General features: G+C 38.5%; 1 protein-coding gene across 1 annotated transcript in view; it reads right to left on the reverse strand.

Annotated features, from left to right (window-relative positions):
- Window positions 1–1,005: 1,005 nt before the first annotated feature.
- The window catches only part of SH3GL3 (SH3 domain containing GRB2 like 3, endophilin A3), a 55,561-nt gene continuing 28,677 nt past the window's right edge, over window positions 1,006–27,889 (reverse strand). The window contains exons 2-9 of the mRNA XM_042804155.1: window positions 17,430–17,498; window positions 16,056–16,128; window positions 14,861–15,004; window positions 13,133–13,266; window positions 11,607–11,765; window positions 8,911–9,014; window positions 7,605–7,732; window positions 1,006–1,802 (exon numbers count right to left, since the gene is read on the reverse strand). Coding sequence (XP_042660089.1) covers window positions 1,597–1,802; window positions 7,605–7,732; window positions 8,911–9,014; window positions 11,607–11,765; window positions 13,133–13,266; window positions 14,861–15,004; window positions 16,056–16,128; window positions 17,430–17,498 — 1,017 coding nt within the window. The 3' untranslated portion in view covers window positions 1,006–1,596. The remainder of the gene's footprint in view (window positions 1,803–7,604; window positions 7,733–8,910; window positions 9,015–11,606; window positions 11,766–13,132; window positions 13,267–14,860; window positions 15,005–16,055; window positions 16,129–17,429; window positions 17,499–27,889) is intronic.

Here is a 27,889-nt window from a genome sequence, read left to right on the forward strand (position 1 = left end):
ACCTACTAGGTACTTCTTATCTGTGAATTTGGAAAAGAGCTGATGAATTTTCTTTTTTACATGAACAAGTCCAAATTCTGAGATGATGGTGCCTTACTAGCAGGCTGTAGCCAAATCTACAATAAATAATCCTCTACTACTTGTACAAGTCAAGGCCAGAGATGAGAAAAATGAGAAAGCCATGGTTTTGAGAGTTAGGGGCTATTTATGCTTCTTAGATGTAAAAGGTACTGTACCTGTGATAAATGTGAAATTCTTTCCTCTCTAGGGAATGCTGTTTCAACAGAACCAATTGGAGCTTGAAATTCTGAAGCTGGATTCAAGCCAGTTTCCCCATACAGAGTTCAGCTCCCTTCTCATCACTCTCTCATACAGAAAGCAACTGTCAAAAGATCACATGTTCCTCTGGGGCTGCTGAATTTTTTGGTTATTGGTACTTCCACATTTATTAAGCAAAGCAGGTGAAGGCTAACAGAAAAATAAATGAATTCTGTCTTCATTTTGATAGTACTTAAGATGTCGGTGTCTGTCCTTCATTTTGAGGCTTTTTTGCATATTTTTAGTTCTATCTTGTCTTTCCACCTAGTCTTCTCTTTCTCTTCCTTCTCCAACCCTTTCAAATAAATACAAAAAAGTAGAAGCGTATTGACTTTTCATTTGTTTGCAGTGGTCACCAGTGATACTCACCTATATATCTGTATCAACTTCTATACAAACCCTGTGGAGCTAGGATCAGTTTGCACTTAGTTCAAAGGAAATTTTCTCTTATCCTCCTGCTAGAAGAAAAGTTTAACAGACATTATAAACTCTACACAAGCAGTAGGAAGCAAACGAGATTATTGAAATGGCAGTGGCTGAGGTGTCATAAAACTTATAATTTGGCATTATTATTGCATTTTTAATGTAGCATTGTTTTCTTCACTGAAAGCCGATATGTTTAAGCAAAAGTGACCTCCAGCTCAAAAACAACTGCTAGAACTATAGGAGTAGAAGCAGCAACCACTGTTCTTATCCCACAGAAGTATTTATTCAGTTTGGTCAGTAAATTATAGGAATTCCCAATGCTGAGAACTTGTACTTAGTATAACAACATCATAATATTGACAACAACCACTTTGCCTTTTGTCAACGTACAATGTGAAACATGGATTAACTTGCTCACAATAAATTACAGTGTGATCAATGAAAAGAGTTCAATGACATCAGTAACTTAGGAACTGGTTACAGTTAGCTTCACTTACAGTATTTTAAAAAATGGTTTTCAATAGTAAAATCATTGCAGCCAAAGATAAAAAAAATCCACGTACAATAATAGCAAGGAAATGCATTTTTGGAGCAACAGTGAGCTACCAGTAAACACTTCATACAGTGATCTTCAAGGCACAAAGCAAAAAAACTGGGCATGGGTTTTTTTGCAGGTTGATGAGTCAGGAAAGGTGAAATTTTTTTGAATATAAAATAAATACATTTTAAAAAGACACATACAAAAGTCAGTAAGTCAGTCAAATAGCAAGGCTTTCACAGAATGCCACACTGACAGAACATTTGTGAATCCATTTCAGTCATGAAATCACGTTCACAGCTTGAATGACACGATCACTGAGGCAAGGGAACCATCACTTCAACATAATTAATTGGGAAGAAGCCAGACTCTCCATTTAACATCCCCTCATACCAATTCTCATCAATCTGATTGGTCAAAGTTATGATGTCCCCTTCCTTAAACCCAAGCTCGCCTTCATTTTCTGGTTCGAAGTCATAGAGAGCTTGGCAGCAAGGCTGATCCATGTGCACTGAAGAACCTGTCCCCAGTGACAGAAAAAAACCCCCATATTAATAGAGCTTCACAGCATCGCACCAGCCACTAAGCATAAAACAGTGGGTCAAAAAACATAGCCCTGGTGTCACAAATTCCCCCCCCCCCAACATTTTTTCCATTGCTTTCACCCATTAACATCTGGTACATCTGAAAATTACTACTAGTGATAATTACTTTAAAGCACAATTCTGTTTCTCCCTTAAGTTCAGACGCTACTCTATTTTCATCCTGAGTTGACCTCCCTTTTGAAAGGATGTTTATCTCCAAACCGATAGATTGAACAATCACAGTTGTCAAAATCAGTGTGGTCTTTCTGCAGCGGTAGCTACAGGAATTGGAAGGGTAGGAGTTGAGGAAGTAGAAGGGTCAACAGAAGTGACAAGTAATTGTTTAAACCAGTACCACTTCAGCACACTGCTACTGCGTGAATACCTACCCAAGGGCAGGGGCTGGGGGTCAGTCCAACGAACACACCCATGCAGCCTGGAGGCACCCACCTGGATTTTCACACTACATGTGCATTTGCAGGAGCAAGGCCTAAAGGTGCTCCTGCGTTAAGACTTCCACCCTCACCTCACTTGAGCAGTGACAGTCATTTCTGGGTTACTGCTCCCCAGGTTCGTGTGTTCAAATCCTTTATTGTATACATCCTTCATCTTAACTAAAGCAGAAGTTATGCTAGGAACAATGGTGCCTGTCAAACTGTTTTACAAAACAGTTTTCCAATACAGTATCTGGCCGTTCTTGTGACTTACGCTGTTTGCCCTGCTATAAAGATCTTAATTCCAAATTACTCTCTTAAAATATTAATGGTAACATAATAGTAAGTACATATATTTACAGGAAAACAAGTAAATATAAAGTACAAAACAGAATCACCATTAGCAAAAGAAGTTAACCTTGTAAATGCAGTCACCTTTTATTCATATTTATGAATAATAAGTTATTCTAATAAAATGTAATCTAATGTTCAAATTGTAAAGCTTAGCTCTGTGGCCAAGAACTAGCCAGAGGTTCAAGTGAAGTTCAGCCATAACAGATTTTTAAAAACATATGCAGCATATCCAAGTAAAAGTCTGCCAATTTGAAATACATTTAACAAAGGAGGAATAGGAGAAAAGATTTCATGCTGCTGCCATGTAAACAGTAGTAAAACACATTATAGCATGATAACTCTAGAACACTCTAGTACTTACATTAAAGCAGTTAAATCTCTTAAATACTAAGTTATTCAGGTTATGTTATTTGGAACACTGCAACAATTCTCAAATATTCTACTCCTGACTCTCTCTCAGCTATCACACATATTAATCATCCAATCACCTTGAGGAATAATTTTTGTCTGGGTAAATCTGCACACAGTTGGTAATGCAATATGGAAATAATAGCTAAGATGTGAAAAATGCATGCAAAAATGCATTTTAATCCACAGGAAACTATCAAAAAGTAACTGTTCAGGCATTTTCTAGTAAAAGGAATTAGGAGCAGTCTCTTAAGGAAACCAGCTGACAACTATTCTGGTGATTAGTAAATGAGAACAGGTGAAAGTATGTTAATTGACAATAATATAATTGGGGGCAATATTTGGTGTTAATTGGGAAGTAGAAATTTCTTTTCTATTTTGTGGGTATGTTTTACCCTTTATAACAGCTGAAAAGAGCTTTATTTATAACAGTCGAAGGGAGCTGTCAGCACAGAGATCCCCCTTGGAAAACCCCCCGAAAAATGCTGCCGTAACAATGCTGGATTACTCCTCTGCCTGTGGAAAGCATGGGCAAGTGACAGAGTTTTACAAGAACAAACCAAATTACTGCTAGTCTAATACAATGATACAGGTGAAAGCTTCATTCTGGACATATTTTTGCTGAAACAGTCCAAGCAGAAAAAAAGCTGATGAGCCACAGTTTCCCAGCAAAAATGGACTGATTGTGGTCAAAAATAACTGAGTTATTTTCAGTCTTTGCCAGGGTAGAACTGGTACCAGCTCACTAGAACTGTCAACAGCAGAAGGCAGTGCTCTGAATAACTGACAAAGTTTCTTGCTTTCACCAGCTGCTCTGATGGGGCTAATTTATTATGGCAAGCCAGTTAATTTCTGACAGTAAGGTACCTGATATGAGATGGATCACATTTGGTTCATTTTAAGCTCCAAAGAACTGAAAAGAAACGTCTGGCAGCCTGGAAAGATTTTTAAATAATGGTCACAGTCAGTACAACTGGTTTCACTCCAGGCTGTGGGGTCAGACAAAGTCTTCATTGGAGTCAGACAGCTGCTGCTACCGTAGAATACAGTGAGACAAAGTTCCCCTGACAAAGGAAAATGGGGGCAGCACTGCCTGACAGTCTGCAACACACACTGTTTAACATCACAGAATTGGTGACAGGACTCCAGCCTTTTCCTGTCTAATACTTGCACATCCTTTCCTGTTGCAGAGATTTAAGCTAAAGAAATTGCACTCTTTTTCCTGCAAACAGGGCTTATGTTAATTTGCAACACCAGGCACACCACCTTAATTTCCCCAGTTGTGGAGTTAAACTGCCACACTTCACTGTCACATTTGAAGATGACTTGTCATTAATCTCTAAACCACTCAAACCTGGACACCATAAAAACATGTTAAAAAAGAAGCTGTCTTTGATTTCTGGAGTGTTATAGGATGAAACCAGAATGACATTCAATGCTGGTTTGGCTTACTTGTTTGTTTTTCCGAAAGGGAGTTACTGCCTGTACCTACATCTACTCTGTCTTCTATACCATGCTGTACACATACAGTAGCAAAATTATACTTCAATAATCACAAACTGGAAGCTTGCTAAACTAATTAATCCAAGCCTCCCTCACAGCTGAAGTGAGTAAACACTTAGCTGCTTATGTTAAATTCCAGCACATGGCAACCAGATCCATTTATTTCCTATCCTAGTCAAACCTGACAAACAAAAAGAATGAAAGGCGTGATGCAATACAGTATTTAAAGAGAGTTCTAAAATGAGCCAGATGATGATCATAGCTGCTGCTGATTAATGAGGGTAACAATGAATTAGAACAAGAATACAGATTTGTTATCTGTGCTTAATCAAAGCAGCTAAATAATTCATAACATTAAAATTAGGTTTCTGTGAATCTAGCCCTGCAAATGTGTGCAAGTCATTAGTAGTAAATAATCCCCACGTGCTAGGGACCGTACAAAGGAAAATACCATTTCTGCTCCAAGATGCTGATACTTAACTTGAAAAACTATGGTAAAACACAGGAAAAGCCATTTCAACACTCAGAACTGGATTGTGGTAGCTGTGCTGAATGTATCGCAGCTTACTTTGAACTATCATGTTGATTTCCATGGGTTCACTGAATATTAAGATACTACTTACCTTAGTGACATCACCAGGGAAATTAAAGGTCTACATTTTGATAGGGTCAATGTGTAAACAGGGGAAATTAAACATGAAAGTGCTTGTTTGTGTAGGATGAAGAGGTCAGTTTTCTAAATGAAAAAAGAGGGTGATCATGATGCTGTCCCCCATCACACGGAGACCTTAAAACACCTAGCAGTTCAGCTTAGAGCCACCTGGTTCACATTGCTAAATCACACACCATAAATCTAACCTGTTTCATGATTCTGATTTCAAACGGGAACAGAAAGGTTTCCAGCAGGGCATATTGACCCCACTGCAGCTCCACAGAAATCCACATGGATAACTTTTGACTATGTACAGGAAAAGAAAAAAGAATGAACAATGATTTTACCAGTGATTCTACCTGCTGGGGAGGTAAGCACAGTATCCACAGCTTCTTCAGGAGGAAAAAACCCATGATACATGGTCTTTCTGATATTATTAGCAACACCAAGCATAGCAACAATTATTACATATATCCCATTTCTCCTTTTCATCTCTTTCATGGTTGTTTTATTTCTTTTCCATTCCGACAGCACTGAGTGAAACAGTAAGTGAAAACCCATCATCTAGTGATAGGCAAGCAGTTGATGCAATGGTCCATGAATGGAATCAGTGAATGGAAGTGGCTCACTCCTTCCTTATCTTAGTGATCAGTGGTCATTTATTTTTCTAGTTCATTCACTTTAACTAAGCTCATTCACTTTAACTGGAAGCAACCTTGAGAAGTCATCTAGTCTGTCTTTCTCCCAAAGGCAGGATTGATTACCCTTAAAGGACATCTTGAATCAATCATTTCATGGCAGTGATAAACACCTGTAATATGATTTGAAACTCTGGTTTGACACATTAGTTTATATACAAATGCAGAATCTGAATCTCCTTCACTGCACATGCAAAGCAGAAAAAAATAAAGTCTATATAACTTGAAAAGTAACTGATAGGGACCTAGAATTTTTATGCTGAATTTTTAATAAAGGTTGCTATGTTTTTGCTACTTTCATCCAGATGTGATGTGAAAATACCTAGGAAGTTATTGATTTCTGCAAACATCTCCAGTGCTTTGAATTAAATGCGTCCTTGTATCACATGTCTTAGGAACCAGTGGTCTGAACTGAGAGGAGTGTGCAAAGAGCGGGTTGTCGCCCTCAATCCCATGTTTGACAGCAACACAAAAACTGCTCTTAGCATTTGGTCAGCATGGGGAGCTTCACTAACACACCCTCAAGTAGCTTGAAGCACAAAAGAAACAAGCTGAGGAATAAGATCTTGCTGGGTGGAGTTATGCTGCCAAAGTAGTGCTAATCCCCTTCAGTATGGCTTGTATAACAGCTTCATCTTACAGCAGAGTGCAAGAAAATTAAAGACATTAGAAGGAGCACGAACAAGCTTTATTCTTTCACCTTTGGTTCTCTCATTTCTCTCCCAACAACCTTTAAAAAGGAACAAGATTGGAGGAAAGAGAACGTTGGAGAGTAAGGGGGGGGGGGGGGGATAAAAAAGCTTGCTTCAGAAAAAGATCCCATGCCAAGTAAAGAGGGGAACCTTTGGCTCACTGCTTCTCTATTTTCCTTACAAATAATGTTCATGGAAAAATCTGGCTTTTTCATTCTGTTTTATTTGCATATTATTGTCTTTTGTGTTTAGTTTTGGTGTTTTTAATTGGTCTTCTCTCATCATGCACTGTAGTCATTAAGGAGATAGGGCAAAATAATTTTACTCACGAGATGAGGAAAAGATATTTCAGTGAGTAGTGTAACCTCACTAATTATTACCATTCACACAACTTTCAAGGGCTTTCAACAGTTGATTGTTTTTGTGGAATCAGGGCCTAACAAAGGAAGTGATCCTATTCCCACACCAATAGGTACCCAAGTACTTCAGTTCATAAATGTGCACACTTTGGTGCATACTGTAGGGGACAGTAAAATACGTTAATAAAATCAGTAAGGGTAGGAACCATCTGTCTGAATTTTACGTGGATAATAGTTAAGATCCTGTACTGATCATTTATGGTCTCAGACTGTGGAGAGAAATTATCATCTGGAGATATTCCAGACAGTGATCGAACACATCCACCTTAGGCATCTGTCTTTGCAAGAAATGAACCGTTTTCTGCAAGTGCCTTTCTCTCTCTCTCCTGCCACCCTCAGTGGCAATACAAAGAACCTAAATGACAAAGCAGAATGCCACACCTAAATTTCAGATGGGTGAGAGACTGTTGAGAAGAACCTTGCCTCACAATTCCTTTTCCAAATCTGGGAAACAAACTGGAGTCACATGCATGGACACTGATGCCTCATGGATCCATTGTTCTCATGGTTCAAGGAATACCCCAGGCAAAAATTTGGCAAAACATCTATAGACATGTTAATTCTGTGGCCAGACTTACCTGATGATTTTATGGAAGAACTATAGGCAATTCCATTGTGCTGCTGATTATCACCAATTTCCAGAGTTGTAGTTATTACAGGCTTTGGCTTAAATTCACGTTTAGGCCTACTAGATGCTACATTTATTCTGGAAAACAGAGAAGAGTGGCAAGGGATTTACCTTAAAGGTTAAAATACTTACAAAGCTTACACTCAGGTTCAATACTATGGTGTTTGAAAGGTGGGGGGGAAAAAAATAAAAACTTTCTGCTGGTTTTGAAGCTGCTCAATTATCATGCAGTATTTGTATTTCAGAAAGTCCCTATTTTATTTAATGCTTTGGTCCTGCTGACAGAGGCACAAACCTTAACAGCCTGAGTTTGAGAAGTGCTGAGCATCCACAGCTGCCACTGAGTTCAGCAGAAGTTCCAGGAATGAGCTCTCTGGAAAGCTCAACTGCCAATGACACATGCAGAAACCCAGCCAGGATGGAGGCCCAGGGACTGCATCTCACACATTGCTTTTTTATTAGAGAAAATGGGAAACCACCATTTGGTCAGCACAACTGTCTCGATATCTCTTCCTGTATGTGCACATGGCCCAGCAGAGACCTCCTTGTCTCACTGGCCCCTCCAGCTGGGATGCTGCAGGGTGTCTACAGACACAGCTACCCCAGTGCACAGCTACCATGACCACCCTGATCTCAGGAAAGCCCCACACACTTATCTTGACTCTGTGACTGTAATGTTAGCCTACACTATGGTGACAGTCAAGTCATTTAGGTCTCCTGTTCTCCACTGGTTTTCTGAGTGATGTATAACAAATTAAAGTGAGCAGCATTTTTTACTTCTATTAGGATGCCACAAAGTATCTGGGCCTTTCATAAGTGCCTTACACCACAGCTGTGTTCCTAGCCAGCTGGCTATTTTCCTACTCTGCTGCAGAATTTTGTTATACCCCTTAATCTCAATGAAAATAGGCCAAATTCTCAGCAAAGCTTCCAAAACACAACTCAAAATATGAAAGTTTAAATAAACCTACAAACAAATAGAGGCTTTCCTGATTAACCTCCACAGATGTGAGGGAGAGATTCTGCACACACTCAAAGCTTTCTGGGCAGATCCTGCACTACATTAAAGGCTCACAGAGCAGCACAAAGTTGCCAGGTGGCAACGGTTTAAAGCAATAAAGTCCAGTAAGGCACCGAGCACAGCGAATGTACATCTGTGAGATGGTGCTATAAGATCTGTTGCTTCAGTGACTTTTCACATCCATGACCCTCAGCTGCAAAAGAGGTTCAAAATTTTCTGATGAGTTCAGTCTTACCGGTTCTGCAGCTTGCTCTGCAGATCCTCCAAAATTTCTGTGGATTGTTTATGGTAATCTAGTGCCGCTTCTACAAACACAGCCAACTGGCTAACTTGTTCTACCTGAAATATAGAGAGGAAAATAGTTGTAAGGAGCCTGCAGCACACTCTGCTAGAGGATAAACAGATCATTCAAAACAGACCCGATATCTCAAAAAAACATGATACCTTGTGGAGGCTATTGAAAAAGAGCATATGTGATTCTATCAAAGAAATTGCCAGTTGGAAACAGAACAAAACTTAGGTGTGACTTCTAATTCACTAACTCAAGGCTGGGTCCTTGAGTCATTTCCTTTCACAATGTGCAAATCCCTTCTGCTTTCAACTTCCAAGCCAGCTATCTGTCAACACCTAAGTCTGCAACACTTAAAAGGACATGACCCTTTAGCAGGTGAAAGTGGGGCTTTCCTGATCAGCAATGGCCGAAGAAATAACACTGTGACAGCTCTTATGACTCATACCCATTAATGTTTATTAGCAATGTTTACAAACTACAGTTCTGGAATGATCTGGACTTACCTCACTAGATGGCAGCATTTATAAACCAATAAATGAAACATGATTTATCTACTTGGATTTCAGAAGTATCAGCCAATCATTTAAAAATATGAATGCCGAGGAAAGAGAATATGAAGGAGAAAGAAAAAAATAAAAATATTTTTTATTCACGAAGTAACAATCTCCTTCACATAACACAAACTGAAGTTCAAGCTGTACTGCGGGTGGAGCAGTAACATATATTTATTTGTCATCTTCCTTTAAGACAACATTAAGAAGACAGAACCCAAAAAGTATGACATGTTTCCATTTCATCATGATGTCTTCCGACTTTGGTTCACAAGAAGATATCCGAATAAACTTTCTGCAAATCTTTTATGGACCCATGGCAATTTTGTTATACTTTGTCTGCTTTTACTCAGTTAAAAAGATTATCAGAAATTCTGCCAGGAGTCCAAGAGAGCCAAACATTGTCACGTGCATATTGAAATTAAATGCACAGAACAAAATCAACAGCTGATACAATTCCATCACAGTCAGAAGACAGTAATGTAATCCAGCTGAGGCCAACGCACAAAGGGTTTGGATGGAGTGGTCAGAGGAAATGGGTAGACAAGGACTGCCCAAACAAGACAACTAAGAGCCAGGAGGGATATGGAATTGCAGATTAGGAGAAGAGAGAGAGACTGGGAAAGAGACAGAATCTTGAGGGACTAAAAGCCACTTAGCAAGAGGAGCCTGGGACTGACTGAGTGGGAAAGGCAGGAAGATGGATCTGATAAATGCATGCAACAGTGTCTGTGTGGGAGGCCTGAAACTAGCTGTGCAAAAACCTGAGAAAAAGATATGGATCAGGACTGAGTCTGGGAAAGGCACCTGACAAGATAACTGGGAACCAGGGCTCAGAGAACAGAGATTGTAGGGCAAAGAGACCAGTAAAGGGAGACATCTGGGGGATTGGAAAGGATGGGAAGGAAGCGATTGCAGTTCTCTGCAAACCCAGTGAGACAGTCTGGGGTTAGACCGTAAGGTTGTAATGAAAAATCTGAGGAAGACAGACAGACTGGGTCAGCATGGAAAATGGAAGGGAAGGAGCTCAGATTTTCCTTTAAACAGAAACAATTGAAAGTGGGTATAGGAAAAACCTCAAAGGAGGAACATCCAGTTCACCAGCTTCCAAAGGCAGAATTAGTTATGCTAGAAAGTATATTTTATCGGTTCTCTAGTGGTTCAGCTAAACCATTTTAATCCATGCACTGTTTTATCCTGTTTGGTGCTTTGACTAATGATAAACACTATCTGAAACATTTCTCAGCTGGTTATGCAAGGCAGGATTATAAAACACATACCCTGCAAGCAGGCAATTGGTAGAGCCTACAGTGGAACAGTATGCTGAAATTGTTGACAGAGGATATTGCATTTTTTGCTGCCCTTATGTAACTTGCATTGGTAAAACAGCAAGAGGCTTACTTTCTTACTTGTTTCTCTTTTCCAACAATTCCATGACTACACAGGACAAAGCACATCCTGTTATTCCTATGTTAGTCAACAGAAGAGAGGATTATCCTGAATGACTGCAGATGCTCCTTATTTAGACATAATTTCATGGTGGACTTGGACTCTTAGCCAAAGTCCAGGTACCTGAGCCCAAGCCCCAAACAAACACCATGGTGTAATTTTCAGAGCCAAATGGTAACAATAATGATTTTCAGAGGCACAATCATTCAGAGACTTCAAATCAGCAGCAAAATTTTGACTATAAGTGAGCTACAATTCAGAAAATGCAGGGTACATACCCTCGCTCTTAGTTTCAGCATCAGGTCTATGACTGTTAATCTCCCAACCCTCTCCTTCCCACTGATCAAACTGCATTCTACTCTCAGAGTTCACTGCTCATAAGTTCTAAAATTATTCAAGAACTCTGTGACAATCTTGTCTGACCCACTGTATCTTCAGAAGAAATTCTTGAATTCTTGAGCTCTCCCATTTACTGCTGTGCATTATATTCTTCTCTGACAAGAAATTAAGAGAGGAAAGAGGCACACTTTCTGCTTTCAGACCTTACCTCCTATGAAGGATGGGACAGGCTTTATGCAATCCCACACACATTGCCCTCCTGGATGTACAGCAGCAAACAAAAATGCAGGACAGACTTACATCATTTTCTAAGAAATTGAACATGCTTCTTTCAGCCAGTTCCTTTGACTCTTCAAATTTTTCTACTGCTTGTTTAACTTCTTCATCTGGTATCTTTCCAAAACGCTTCTTTTTATAATCATAATCCAAACGGCGTCCTTCTAGTTTCTTCAAATGATGCTAAATAAGACAGAACATGTATGAGAAGGTCCAAACAGGACATGCCTAAACAAACACATTGTGATTTAAGTAAATTTCAGTTATGGATGCAAATATATGCAGAATCGAAATACAAGGCTCAGAGTTTATCCAATCCACCGCTTTGATCTAAAGCGGCAGCAGGTAAGCCTAGGACATGAATGAAATTTTAAATAAACAGCCATTTGTTAACACTTGGGGAACTGGCTATCTCGATTTGCTAAACTTAGGCATCCAACTCAAGGACCTCTCTAAACGTGCAACACCTCAGATTGTCTAAATGAGAAGCAGGATCCAATCTAATTATGTGTGTCCCTCCACATTTTACATTTAATTCAATTTTACCTCTTGAATTATTTGTAATACAACAGCTAAAAGTTAAAGGGTCATTTTCCCTTCTCACTCCATCAGCAGTGCTCCAACAAATCTCGTATTCTTCCTTTCTTTGTTAGGTGTCAACTTGATAGCTCTACCTGATATAGCTACACAAGCCTTTCTGTTCCCAAAAATCATGGGATTGACAGACTTATAGAATGGACTCAAAGTGACAGTACAAAATGCTCGTTAAAGCCAATGTCAAACAATTTCTTTTCATCAGTTCAGAACTACAACTGAAACCAGTTACGTATCATAGGAGACAGCTACAGACATCAAGATATTACTACTATCTTTTTGCTATGCTTTCTACATCTATTTATGTGTAAATAAATAAAATAACTTTCACTTCTGCATTTCATCAGGGTTTTAACTCGCTTATTACCCAAGTCTATTGGAATCAACACACTCAGACAGAGACTGCACATTGTCATAGTGTAAACAAAAGCACTGAAAAACTTAACTCTAAAGGTTAAAAATGTGTTACTCAGCTTCCTATATTTTTCCTATGGTGGCATATGGCACTTCAACATTTTATGGCACTTTTCAGATCACTCTGTGATTGCCCTGAATAGCCTTTTCCAACAGTTATATTCATCCTCTGTTATAAACAGCTTTAGGCTGACAGAGACGGCAAGATAGGATAATCAGTCACAGTAAATCACAGCCCACTCACATGTTCAAAAGTATTAATAAAAATATCCGTTAAAATAAAATAGTAAAAAAATGAAGAATATAATTTTCTTCAGTATCCTTCTTGTACTATATGTACAAACAATATAGAAAATTGAGTAATTTAGACAAGTGAGAAATAACCAGGCATTGATTTTAAGCAGATTTCATCACTGTTTTGCTAGAGAGACAAATGCAGTGAAATTTATTTACCTTATTGCTTTCAAGAAAAATATCTCAGGGAACTAGAGTCTGATTGACTCTGATTATTGTTAAGTGACTCTTTACCCTGGAAAACTTACCCCAATCTCTTTTAAATCTTTGTCCTGCAATAATTGTAGAGGATCAATAAAATTTTGTTTGACATTAATATCAAGCGAGTCCTTCACCTCTGCCATTTGCTTCATGCTCTCACCAGCATCCAGTAGTGCAAGGCCTATGGTAAAGAATAGACTACTTATATCTCAATATATGTAAAACCAGAAAATTTGTCTTATGAAAAAACTATTTCAAATAAGTGGTTTTGTCTCTGCTGCAGGCCCTTGAGGAGTAAAAAAATAATGAAAGCTATGCACTTGCTAATTCCCTACAGAAAACCAGAACTTGTAAATTTTTGCTCCAAAGTATACTACTTTAATTCTGAAGGGCATCGGGCAGAAAAATAATATTATTTTCTCTACTGTATTTGCATAGGTTACAAACCTCCTCCACTTTGACAGCTGCAAACTAATCTGATTAATTTGTACAACTTTAGTGATATTAATAAAAACACAGAAGTGAGTAATTTTTTAATCACAAAATCATGTTTTACGGCTTCCTTACATACAGCATGCTTTCTTTCCAAATCTCCTTTTGGTCAAAATTGTTGCTACTTCTTTAAAGCCACCTATTTAACATAGCTGTATACTTTATTAAGCTTGTAAATATTAGCAGGCAGAAGAGTTTGAAATGTTCTTTCCCCTTTCCTAGTTTTATTTAATATCCCCCTTGCTTTTGCAAAATACCCAAATACATCCAGCTCACAGATGAGCTGTGCCACTTCACTCTTTGTGAGGAGAATCAGTGAGTCTTTGGCTATCAGCAGCATCTTTCCCTATGCAGCATCTACTTGGACTCAAGGTTCCTAGGCCTACATAGCTGTTACTATTTCAAGATAACCACTGTGTGTAAAATTGCAGATACTAACAACAGTACATAACAAAGCCAGTCAGTTCTGTATTGGCTTCTGCACAGAGTCCCAGCTCATACTGCTCTCTCCTAGCCCTATTCCTCTCCCTTTCCTCAAACCAAGATTCTCCTTTTCTCATGTATTTCTCTCTCTTAATCCTAGCCATATCAAAAAGCACCTGCTGTGTAGCAATGTGACAATGCTTCAAATTCATTCCAGTCAAGCCCACACACGATGCATGCTCAGCAAGCATGGCCTCTATCGAGATTTTGGCTGTGAAGTACCGGCATATCTTGAGAGGAAATAGGCAATATTTGATTTACCAAAGAATTGTAGCATGGCCAAGCAAGAATTCATTTTCATGAAAACAAGAAAATGCGTATTTCAGATGCACTGCTCCAAAGCACAGAAATACCAGATCATTATAAAAACAGAAAACAAACAAACAAAAAAACCCCAAAAACTAACCCTGTTGCTGTTTATTTTTTTCTGTGAGAAATTTTTCCCTTAGTTTACTTCTCAAGTGTAGGGTAACCATTTTTATTTAAAGGTTAAAAGAAATACAGTGCATCTAAGAATCATCATAAATTATTTACGTTTGGCAACTTAGAAACGAAATGGCTACGGTATTAACATGAATCATCAGACAGCATCAGTAATAGTGTTATCAAATCCACCTGTAATAGAAGTGGACAAATATGCAGAGGTATCATATTTTGTTACCTATATCAATCACACCCTGATCATTGTACTTAACTTTCCCTCTTACCTGCAGTACTTTTTTACATAAATTATGTCACTGACTAATATTCTGCAAAGAACTTTATGCTGAAATATTCACAGAGGAGATACACAAACTCACCAAACATAGAATCATCGCCAAGCTCTCTGCCATACCGTATCATGCAGTCTCCTAGGAGTCCCTCTGTCTGGGGATAGCCTGTGGTTTTAACTTGACCTCTGATCTTTGACATAGTGTTCAGCATTCCCAGCCTGGCTCTGTATGCTAAGAAGGACATTAAAAAATAAAAGTTTTTTGTTGCAACTGTTGTTGCAGAATGGCCTGCTACATAGAAATTAATTTATTGTTATCTTGCATGTATCATGACAAAAGCATGCATTTATTCTTGGAGAGTTTTTCCAATCTACATCTTACTATTATCACTCAACAGCTTCTTCAACACAGTAGCAGCCATGGGACCCAGGGCCCTCCTGAGGAATGTGCACTATGGTGACCAGCTTCATCTTGAACATACCAGCTGGGCCTTGGTAAAGGACTGAGTCCTACCATTCTTATGTAGACATAACCCGTTAAACTTCAGGGATGTGCATCTCATAAGGTACCCACAAGAAGAGGCTACCTCTGAAGTCACTGGGGTAGCGGACTGAACAGGAGTTCAGTCAGATACTTCTCAAAAAATTTAGGTTCTTCCCACAGCTGGTTTGGACAGTGAATCAAGATCATAACCGATATACTTTGTGACTGCAAATGTAAACGTGTCTCCTTTCTTGTTTCTTAAAGCAATACTTGAAAAACCTCTATCAACTGACAATCCAAAATTCACAGTGTCCAGAAAATGCAAAAACTCATTCAAATACTGGGTAAGCACGTAACAGCCCTCTTCCCTGTGGTTATATAACCACCAGTACCGCTGATGGCAATGGCCTATGAGTTAAATTCAATGGCTTTTTTATCTCTGCTAAATAAATGTTGGTGTTTTCTTCACTTTAGGGATCCACATCCCACTCCAGAAAATCCAGCAAAAATATGAGCACATGTTGTACCACAGGCCCAGGCTGTCCGAGATATGTCATGCATGCACAACCTACACTCTCCCAATAAATGAGGTGCACAGTGTGCTGCAAGTTAAATGTATCCCAGATCAGACTTACCACACATAAACTTTACAGTTATTCATTGCACACACAGGTAAAGTTCTCTAGGACACCCAGAAGCTTCACAATGATGACCTAATTAGCTTTTATTTACCTAGGATGAATTTCCAAGTAAGACAACAATGTTCAGCAAAACCCAACACATATTGTTCCTATCCTACCTGGATTTGGCTGCAGGTACTCTGTGGATTTGGACAGAAGTTCTGTTACAGCTTTATTAGTAACATCAATTTTCTGAAAAAGAAAAGTAAAGTAACACAGTTAGCAAAAAGTAAATAAATTACTAGATTAACTAGATTACTCAGCTAAACTAGAAGGTTTCAACATAATATACTATTCTAGCTGATTATGAAATTTTATTTAAAGTAAAGTAAATATTGTAGCTTAAAATAAATACCCATGTCATAGTTATGAGAGGATTTTGTCAAAAAATATATTAAATGGCAGGTAGTACTGGGAAAGAGAGAAGGTTTATATCAAAATGTGGGCTTGCCTTTCCAGCCCATCAGTCTTGACTACTGCTTAGACATTCTAGACTACAATTTTCCTGCCAGCCCAACAGTTGTTACTAAGACTGCTTTTCTCCACAGGTGAAAAACACTGAACGTATCCCTCATAATCTTGGGGTCAGGGCCATTTAAAGCAGTAGTTTGCACTGTCTTCCCATTTAATAGTTTCAAAAATGCTGTAAAAAATCACATTTCTGGTTTGTTTCTCTTTTCCTCCCTTAGGACCTGCATGTTATTCTTCTCCTTATAAATAGGAAATAAAAAGGAAATAATTATTCTGTAGCCAAAGAAACTGAAACCTAGAAACCTGCTTAGATCATAAATTCAAAAGTGCATGTTGGAAAAAAAACAATTCATACAAGACTTTTCTCCTCAATCTGCCAACAATAAAAGCTGTGACCTAGGTGTACTATGAACATTCAAAAATACACAGAAAGACAAGGGTAATAAAAAAATAACATAAAATCTGAAAAAGCAGAAACTGGCAGTAATATTTAATACGTAACACAAACAACAAGTGGACAGCAAACATCTCCATTTCCACAACAATTCAGGTAAGCTTCTGAACGTGGATTTAAACTAAGAAATATAATTCTGTATCAAGAGAAAATTTGACCCTAGTAGTTAGATTTTCACCATGAATAATACCCGGGGGGGAAGGCTCTGTGATATTTACAAAGACTCACTAAACACTGAAGGTCTCTCTCTAATCTCTCCCAGACAGAGGAGAAAGGTCCCTCCTGATGCTCTGCACCATTCTTGGAGGAGTTTCTCTTCAGTGTCAGGAGGTGTCAGTGGAACCTGCTTCCTCTGCTCAGATAGCCTTTGTAGATGTCTCTTCTCCCTCAGCTGAGCCAACAAGTCTAAAGGATAAATTCGCACTATCCTTATATGTTTCTGTTTAAAAGCACATTGTGGAGTTTTCCCCCCAGGTAAATCTACAATACCATTCTATCACTTGAGAAGTGAAACATTTTTGATTCTGCAACAGATTAATATCGAAAAACACAATGTTTATTTCCTTACCCTTTCCATCTCTTGAAATTCTTCATCTAACTTTGTTCCTTCTGCTCCACTTATTTTTTCACTGAACAACTGTAAAAAAATCAAATTTAACAAAAAAAATGCATGCTTATTTAATTACAGGATAAATATCTCTCAGAGTCACAGGAATTCATTCCAGAATAGAAAACATTCAGCATTTGAGGCAACTGTGCAAAAGAGTAACCTTAGTCCTGGAAGTGAAGCATTCTTTTCAAGAGAGACAAAGATACCTGATACAAACTCACAACAGCCAAACAAAAAATGCCTTCTCATGCTTAAACAGTTTGTACCCTAAAGGCATGACCTACACTTCAGACTTCAGGCACAGAGAACAGTCTGACTGCCTGTAAACCCAGAGTAACCCCTTCAAGTATGTCTCTCCAACTCTGTACTGCTGAGTGCCTTCTGGTCATGTATGTCATTAGGATCAGGGATACAACTCCCATTCCTGCTGCTGGGAGTTGTGTGGAGTTCTGTGGAAGGAACACTTGTGAAACATGCTGCACTGTGACCCACCTGTGTGACTGAGCATTTTTATGATGCTGAAAACAAAAATGCCACGCATTCTTCAAAAACTCAAAGCACCAGTTTTAATTAGATTTCAGTAAAACTTCTTAAGATGGATGAAATGTTACCCAACTTTCGTGTAAATACACCAGGCTGCCAGACCTGAGTTCGGTCCTCACTGAGTAAATCATGGCTAGGAATAAGCTCTCAAGCAGAACTCAGCTATCTGCTTCTTGCAGTGCATGGCACCTGAACTACAGTAGCATGAAAAGAAAGCCAGATCCTCACCCAGTGTGAAACAGCCTTTGAAAGCATCACTCCACTGCGACAGAAGTGGTTTAACACATATTCAACAAATATTAAATATCATTTACTAGGATAAATCCTGCAAAAATACTACATGTTTCTCTGTTTTAATTGACTTTTATCACTGAATCTGTAACAGCGTAATGTAAAACCCAGGCCTAGCTCACGTTCCCCAAACCTGCTTCCAGTAAAGTGTTTTGTTTGTCCTCAGCATACTCTAAAAGGGGATTCATCTCATTGAATCAAAAGGGCCTTGGGGACTTGCATAATCTGAAAATGGGTCACAGCTCTTTGTAGTGCAATGGTTCCCTCTTGTCGGTCACAGCCTGCACCACACAGGTATGGCGGGAGCACGCTGCCTTGCCAAAAAGCAGCAATGAGCTGACAAAGCAGAGCTGGGAGCTCGGTGGTGGCTGACCTTGCATCAACATCACTGCTATCACACAGCTAACAGAACAGACCTGCTTAAGGGAAAAGGAGAGCTCAAAGAGAGCCATGCTGCTAATTATTTCTATTGGCTTTACAGCAGGACTCACAATCTTTACGCTTAATATGCCAAGCAGCCCACAAACCTGTCAAGATTATTCATCTTCCAGAGCACTGACAGAACAAGCACAAAAGCAGATAAAACAGAGATGGAGAAGCCCAAATACCAGTGAGTTCCTGTGAGTCATCAACTTGCTGCTCTAAGACATCACAGCAGAGAAGCAACCTGAGGCCACACATGGTGGGGGACACTGCCCACATCTCTGCAGGTACACCTGAGAAAGGTGCATGAAAAGCGGATTATCAGAAATTGCGCAGCTTCTTTACACTGGCAGTTTCTGTCTCCATTCTGTACAATGTTAATTCCTAAAACAATCAATGCCATTTTTCACTGCCTCACACATGTTCTCCAGCAGGCAATGAACAGATCTGTGGTTTCCTGAAACCTCTCATGGTGATCCCTTTTTAAAACGCTGAGTGCAGTGGGGGAAATTATCCTTCTCAGGCTGAAGTTCCAAAATCCACATTCAGTAGTAATCTATAGTTGTCTCATTACAAATAATTCATTTATGTGCTGGCGAAGAATAAATGCAATGAAGTAACATGATTGCTCAACTGTGAAGGCATAATTAGTAATAAATCACTGCACCAAATGACTAAAATAATGAAGTGTCCCACACTTAAGACAGAACTGAATGTTATAACAAGAAGCACAAGTGGATGAATACAAAGTTCACATATTAACAGTAATGTCAGAGAGAAAAAAACCTCCACTGGCTCATTGGAAGGCTGACAAAGATAGTCTGAAAAATGCAATTTCTCATCAAATACACTGGAAGTTGACATGTTTTCAGTAAATGTCTTAGGGCATACACTATTTATCCACTAGCATCCCTTAGCTCTCCCAGGCTTTCTGATGGCCATACACGGTCACACACACCTCCCTCAAATGATGGTCTGAACCTTGGGCTTACAGAGTTGTTGCTGGTTTTGCCAGGATTGCAGCTGCTGATCCAGGCATTTGCCCTTGGCTAGTGAGGCTGCAGTCCCAGTGCCAACAGACACTCACCTCAGCACTGGGCTGCAGCCTGCTCTCTCTCTTTGCACATCTGCTCACACGCTGCCACATATGTTTAGTATGGGTTTCTCTTCTGAAATGTTGCAAAACTCTTCACTGCATTTTGAATGGGTAAAATTTGATGCCGCTCACAGAGGCAGAAACTATGTGTAGCAACACCGAGTCACTCCTTGCAAGGGGATCACTGGACTTGATGAAGCAGCAGGGAGTAAGGAAAGCATCTTAGGTAGATCCAGAAGGTCACAGAACAAGTGAGAATTCTATGCACCAGCTTTCAGAGAGAGACATTCTGTATCTCCAAGTTGCAGAGAATAAGGGAGTTGTTTAATTAGCAACTTGAATGATGGAATAGCGTACACTCCCTGAGAGTCTGGAAGACATCAGCTTGAGGTGAGTAGTCAATACGCCGGATGGTGGGGCTGCTCCTCATAAGAGCCTTGACAAGCTGGAAAAAATGGGCTGACAGAAACTTCATGAAGCTCAAACACAAATGTGAAGTCCTGCACCTGGAGTGGAATATCCCCATGCAACAGTACAGGCTGGAGGCCAACTGGCTATGAAGCAGCTCTGCAGTGTAACACCTGTGGTACTGGTGGAAAACAAGTTGAACAGAAGTCAAAAGTGTGGTCTTGAGGTGAAGAAAGCCAACCCCATACTGGGCTTTATTAGCAACATCATAGACAGCAGGTCCAGGCAAGTGATAATTTCCCTCTGTTTAGCACTTGTGAGACCAGATCTGTACGTATCCAGTTTCAGCTGCCCTGAACAAGACGCTGACATTCTGGGTGAGTCTGGGATGGGCCACTGATACAAGCAGTGGACTGGAGCACAGAGTGTATGAACAGAGAGCTGAGATTGTTCAGCCTTTAGAAGAGGTTAAATGGGTATCTACCCAGTGGGCGCATATGAAAAGATGGAGCCTGAATCTTGTGGAAGGACAAGAAGCAACAGTCACAAGTTAGAAAACAAGAAAATCAGACCTGTTAAAAAGGAAAAAAAAAGAAGCAGAAAAAAACAACCAAGAGGATTGCCAAACACTGGAACGTGTTGTCCCGCGAAGTTGTGGAGCTCCCATACTTGAATACATTCAAAAGTCTTGCCTGGATAACATCCTGAGCAGCCTGCTCGAACAGGATCTGCTTCAAGTGGGAGGCTACAGCAGGTGCTGTCTGGGGGGCCCTTCTGACCTACCTGACTCCAATTTTAATTCCGTATTTACAGTGACATGTGAATGTAACTCCACAGAGCCAGACACAGGATCTGCAGACACCATTTCACAAAGACATGGAAAACAACCTAACACACACCTACATCTAGGAGCAAAATCACTGCCCAGAAGAAAAAGTTTGTTCACACACCTTCCCGGTTCTGTGCAAACTTTAATGATACTGTAATTTCAAGCCCAAGGAGACAATTCTACAATACTTACTCTGAGCTCTCATTTCCAGTGCTCAGAGAGATATCTTAAATGATTCCTTAAAGTTTATAAGCTGTCTGTGCTCCTCACTGTAAAGACTGGTATAAAGTTCTAATGATTATCATTAAATTTTACACCACCACAGCTTATTTCATACTGGTATAATCAGGATCGGCTTTCTATTCTCATATTTAGGAACACAAAAGCTTTTGTTCTGACCATACGGAATTTAGGAGTTGTTAAACTAGTATCACCACTCTCCCAATTAAAAGTCACAGGATATCAAATTAATTATTGAAAATGGATGCACAAAGGAGACAGCTGCTGAGCTTTAGTTCTACTATTTGACGAGTATCATTTACATGCATTATATCAAGCTATGAAATGCTTTGAACTTAAATAGAAGCATGCCCAACTGTGGGGCTGTGTAATTATGTGGCAGTATCTATCAGTTTTTACGAGTCAGCTAATCAAAGGCAAAACCGCTATCATCACACAAGGCATGGGCTCCGGGGGAGCCTGGAACTACTTGTACAGGAAGAATCCTTCATCTCCAAATTCGGAAGCTGGGTGCCATAGATTCAGCACCTTTTCACTCGACAGGGTCAGGAGCTAGGATTTGGGGCTCTGAAAAAAAAAAAATTCCTGCCATGGGGGCCACCACTACCAGGTCAGAAGCTAAAGCCATTCATTAGTCATATTTCTGGTGGAGCTAATTAGATTTCCTCTGGATCAAAATTTACACCCAGACAAAAGCTGTGAAACGAGAAAGATTTCTTCCTCTCAGGTGTCTGTGCAACTCCCTCCATCATACTTGTCATATTAGAGTTATCAGGTAAAAATAAAAATAACCCCTACATGCAAACATGAAAACACTTTCAAATTAGCCATTGTATTATCACCTCTCATTTGTAGTTATATACAACAGCAAGCCACCTTTCGTTGTAAAACTTGTATACTTTATATAGTAGAAGACCTTTTTGCCTCAAGAAATGTTCTTATTAATATTGAAAAATTAAATATGATGTTGCATTACAGAAAATCTAAAAGTCTCCGGTAGGCTTATGTGAAAAGTAGGAAAACAAATTTAGAAAAGAAAACAAGTAGGTTTTGAAAGAAACCCCTCCAGATACTGTGATTTCTATTGAAGTTCTGTATATCCAGTTACTGTTCAAAATGCAAACCCCAATTTTCTTATACAGTCTTAAAAGACTAAATACTTATCTGCTAAGTAATTTATATTGCAAGAAATTCTTTGAGAAAACATTTTTTTCTATAAGCCTAATTTGAGATGTTATTCTCACACTAGTTCTTTGTTACTCTAATTTCGTTGAGATGTCATCTTTTGATTTGTTGTGATGAAGCATGAACACAGAACATGAACTGTCTACAATTTAATCTAAAATCTACACCTCACCAAAACTGTGAACTAAAGAAGCCTCAAGCTTTCATGTAATTTTTCAGTAAATTATGTTAAGATTTATCCTTCTTATTGAAAAGGAATAGTACATTTCTCCATTGTCATATGGATTATAAAAATGAGCTTCAGAAAAATGCTGTCTTTTACTAATGTTTGGTACATCTTATGCACTAGATTACAGTACTTTTTCATATTTCACTAAGGAAGGTTACTGAACATGAGAAACTGCCAAAAATATCCCAGATCAACAGAGAGCTAATACAACTCTCAAAACAATTACCCTATTTTTTTTTTATATCCACTGGGTATTTTATAATACAAGTCAACAGGATTCTTGCCAGCCAGTACTTGCACACATGCTCTGACCTTCTGTTTCACTCGTTTTGCCTTTCTTTTGCAACAGTCATTAACTGGAATTGAACCATCACAGGTTTTTCTGTTGTTATTCAGCTACTGTTGAAACAACTGGAGCTGAAGAAGCCCTTAACTGGACAGCAAAACTCTTGTACGTAACTGGCCAAGAAATCATCAAATACTATTTAATGACTGAGTTAAAGGTATATTCTATTAAAGACTTAATAGCTTTTAATAATTCTTTACCAAGTAACAGCATTTATCTTGTTCTGAAGGAGTATCTGCTGAAATTGTCTACTGAAACTTTAATGGGATGGAAAACTCCTACGTTTGTCATAAATACGCACACTCTCAAATCCATGAGGCAGAACCTAGATTTTAGGAAAAATCTTTTAACAAAAAAGCTAAAGCTATGAAAATACTTTAAATTTATTTCCCTCTCTCTAAACAGGAAGCAATCAATCAACTGGGAAAACTAGCAGCGTCACCCCAAAGTTAACACATAAAAAGCCAGAAAATAATATTACTATATGACTACATTTCCCACAGAAACGTGTAACTGGGCCAAACTGCACAAATACATTAAGATATATCTTTAAATACAGTACTTAGTACAAAATACTATATTCCAGTATGGTTAATGCATAATAGTCACGCTTCTCTTAATAAATCATTAAAACTTCTAGTTATTTCCCTGCAGCCATGTAATTGTTTCATTTGGCATTAAATTATTATGCATTGAGGATTTAATGCAATGTGACAATACTAACAGCTTTCTGAAGGATCTTATTAAAGCCTATCATAAACAATGGGAAGAATAAGGTGGCTGGCAAGATGTCTTCTGGCTAAAGTAGATGTTCCTTACAGTGTCCAACCTTTTGAGGGGAGAGAGATATTTTCTTTTATGTCCTTTTCCAGAATGCTTCATCAGGTTAGAGAACCAATATGGCAGCCTGTCTTTTAGATCAAAAGTAGTATAACTTCAAATATCTATAATTCCCTGTTCTGTGCTTCTAAGTTCTACTATAATGTCATGTATATTACCTATTTTTCCTCTTTCCAGATTGCTGTATTTCATATAGATTGCCAATTCCCACACTCAAAGAAAGAAGTTTACTACTACTTTGTATAGTACTGACTACCAGGAACTTGAACCTACAAAACAGCTTAATGTCTTGCATCTTAGCACATCTTTAATAACATAAAGGAATACACACTGGCAGAGCCATCTGCACGAAGTTTGACACTATGATAGAAAAAATATTCTTTAAAAAATGAATAAAATACTCTGCTTTACTGACTAGGTGAGCATCCAAAATGAATGGGCACTTTACACACACCCCTGTGATATACTTCTAGAGATCTGCTGAAGGTCTGAGTCCTCATAAGAAAAAGAATTGCCCCACACTGAGAAACTAAACTAAGGTGCACATTTTCAAATACCAATCTAAAGAAATGCTGAAGAAACACAGCACTTGGCCACAGGAATAGCTGCAGAGGATACTGAAACCAAGCAGGTATGAGAGCAGCAGCCTTTTCAGGTCTCTCCTCTCACATCAACAATGTCCCGAGACAAGGCCTGGAACCATGCAGAGACAAAGATGTCAGAGCCACTAAAAGTGGAAAAACATCTGCAAATTAAAACAGGTAATATATAAATAAAGAGATTTTTCTCAGGCTCCTTAAAAAAAATACAACAACGAGGGGAAAAGTCAAATTATAAAAGTGTACCAGTACCTGAAGCTGTTCTTTTAATTGTATTGACACAACTCATACTATCCTAATGCTTGGAGAAAATCCAAACCTCGTATTTTAGAGGTTAAGCACTAAATGATGGCAAGAAATCTTTGGTTGCCTCAGTACATTGTGTTTTCAAAGAAAACAGAAATATTCTTGCTCTGATGTATTTGAAAGAAAACAGACTTATTCTGCCCCCCAAAATAAATAAGGGGTCTACTACAAAGTGCGTATGTTTCAGTCTTGCAAATACAGAACACTTTGGCTTACCTCTACCAAATTATTTAAGTTCATACTTCAGTAGGTGCTTAAGTGCTTTGCTGGATCAAGACCGGAGTGTTCAGCATCTCGCAGTACCAAACTCAACGGGTCATTTCTTCTACTAAACTTCCAGCTAGTAGTAGCACTGATTTCTCCAAAGCAGTTGGGGAAACAGTAAAAAAAGATTTCTGACAGCAACAGAAAGAACTTGGTGGTTTGTTTTTTTTTTTTTAATTAATCAAGCAGCCGAATTGGGTCCTACTGATAGTTAATCAAAATTATGGAGTGCAAGAAGCTGTGCCGTAAAAATCAAACGCTTGTTACTGGTCTCATGACTACATGAGCAGTATAAAACATTTCTGAATTCAACAACACTTGTACATGAGTATTTAAGAGAGTGAGGTTTTCTCCTCTGCTAAAAGTTTATGCATAATTATGAAAAATAAGATAATATTTTGGAATTTATATGAGACACTAACACCGATTAAAAGTTATAATCATATTACAGATACAAAAATTAAAACAGCATGCTGGTAGTATCTACAGCAGAGTACATTTTTATATCAGTGCATGGAGACAAAGAAGTGTTGCATACAATTAGACGATTCTCTTGTAATTCATTACCCATCACAAACAGCTGAACCAGAACTGCAGAACACAACATTCATGGCTATAGGAATTCACATCCTAGTATCTCACTGAAGATATCTATCCCCAGATATTTAAAGCAGAAATATAATGTATGAACTGTAGTTTATGCCTGTACTTCAAAGACAGCTCATGACTATGCTCACACTATCTTGAGTAAAGAAAGGGCATGCCCTACATCCAAATTGACTTTAGGAATTTCTGATGGACCCAATAACAAATCTTGTCCCAGAAGCCAACAAAATCAAAATACCAAAAATAGTTGTATTTTTTAAAAATATGAAGGATTTTAAATATATGTAGAAATGTGTTAAATTTAAGGACACATTAAGATAAATATCATTAAAATATTTCATAAATATTTTCTACTTTTAAAAATCTCATACAATTTATAAACATGAAAAATAAAAACTGAACCCCATTTCATTTTTAGAGTATAGATTTAGGTAGGAAATTCCATTTGCATAACAACAAAAAAAAACCCAGGCCATCTAAAGATACCAGGAATCTCAAGGGCCTGTTTCCCAAGAAGCAAAACATACTTTCCTACCAAGAGATCTCTGAATGACGCAGACAAAGTTGAATGCATGAAAGTACTGCCAGAGTGTTTATATTCATGATGAACATTACTATCTCACTAATATTTACGAACCCTTTATTTCATTACTTGTAACTTCTCAAACAAATAGGAGCAACAAAACACAGCAGATTATTTTTAGGAAGACAGATGAGCTGAGTTATAAAAGGACACATCAGATAAAGAGGAATAGAAGAAAAATATGTTTGCAATGTGACTTGCCTGTGAAATACGGTTCTCTGTGTCCCCATATGCATCCTTCTGGCATGGTGATGTTTTGTGAGCTGCTGGTGTAACATTAACTCAGATTCAAGCATGCCACAGTTAACGGGCTGCATGTAGATCTATATAAGTCATTATTATTAAGCTACCTTCTAACATGGATCAAATATTTCACGGCTGAGAATGACCCAAAGTGTAGAGAAGTCTAGCCAGGCAATCAGCTGATACCACTACAGTCAACTCTACAGCTGCCAGTATCAACAAGACTGGACCCAGTCCATCAAAACTCCCCATATGCTCATAATGAAAAACTACCCATTCACATCATGGAACGTAAGGTCTGCAGCTACCACCCTGAATGAATGAACAGCCACAGCTGTTGAACTGCAACAGCACAGTTCTGGCAAAGGTTCAGAAGTGGCAGCTTAGTTTTATTTAGAAAGGAAGCTCAAATAGTGCAAGCCATGTATTCTGGGTTGAAGAAAGCCCTTACAAGCACTGGTACATACAGGAACATCTGAGGAATGACAGAACTCCCTGCTGATGTAGGAGTTTCAGCAGGCAATCTAGATACACCTCACAGAGACAATCCAAAATATCTGTCTTTCAGCAAAAAATCTCACCAACTAATCAAATGGAGGTTCTGCTTTCAAACTAATGGTGTTAGAGAGTCATAACTTCACAGACAAGAATTTCTGCTGATTTCAGTTCTTTTATGTACAGTTCTTCTGTACCACTTAGTGTAATCTCTCCTAACTTAAATCAATTTGTGTAAGTAAGGACTGCTGAAGACACCTAGGTGCATGTCAAAATATATTTAATCAGTCTAACAGCCTTTGCTTGGGAAACCACATCGAAGAAAGAGGAAAAGAAACAGAACCCAAGAACACAACATAGATGAGGTTACTGGTTGATGAGTGCCTTCATTTCTTCAGGAAAGACTTCTATAATCAAAAAAAGATGAAAGAAAAAAAAGTTAAGAGTGTGATGAGCTGAACAATCTATACGATTTTGCATAGTCTAAACAAAAGATTCTGCTACTTGGGAGTATTATCACAACAGAAATTTTTCAAGAGAAGGGCATGCCATTTTGTCAAAGCTAATGACTGCTTTACATAAAGATCTGCTATCCAATGTATATGATGTGGGTGTTTGACCATTTCTGTAAGTTCCTAGCATCCTTGCAATTCTTTCTGATGACATAACTCTGTGATGCATGATTTATTTTTTGATTCCAGTTCTTCCAAGAAAAAGGAAAAAAAAAAGGAAACAGACACAAATATATCAAAGGTTTTGACAGACCTGTAAGATTCTGCGCATGTGCTTTAGAAAATCATCATCTCTAAAGTAAGCAGCAAATGATGTAGTAATGCCTCATGCTTTAAGGAAAGATCTATGCCTGATAAGGTAAGATGAAGTGTCCGATATT

The sequence above is a fragment of the Tyto alba genome, unplaced genomic scaffold (genome assembly GCF_018691265.1).
Source record: "Tyto alba isolate M040663 unplaced genomic scaffold, T.alba_DEE_v4.0 Super-Scaffold_41, whole genome shotgun sequence".
Taxonomy (NCBI): Eukaryota; Metazoa; Chordata; class Aves; order Strigiformes; family Tytonidae; genus Tyto; species Tyto alba.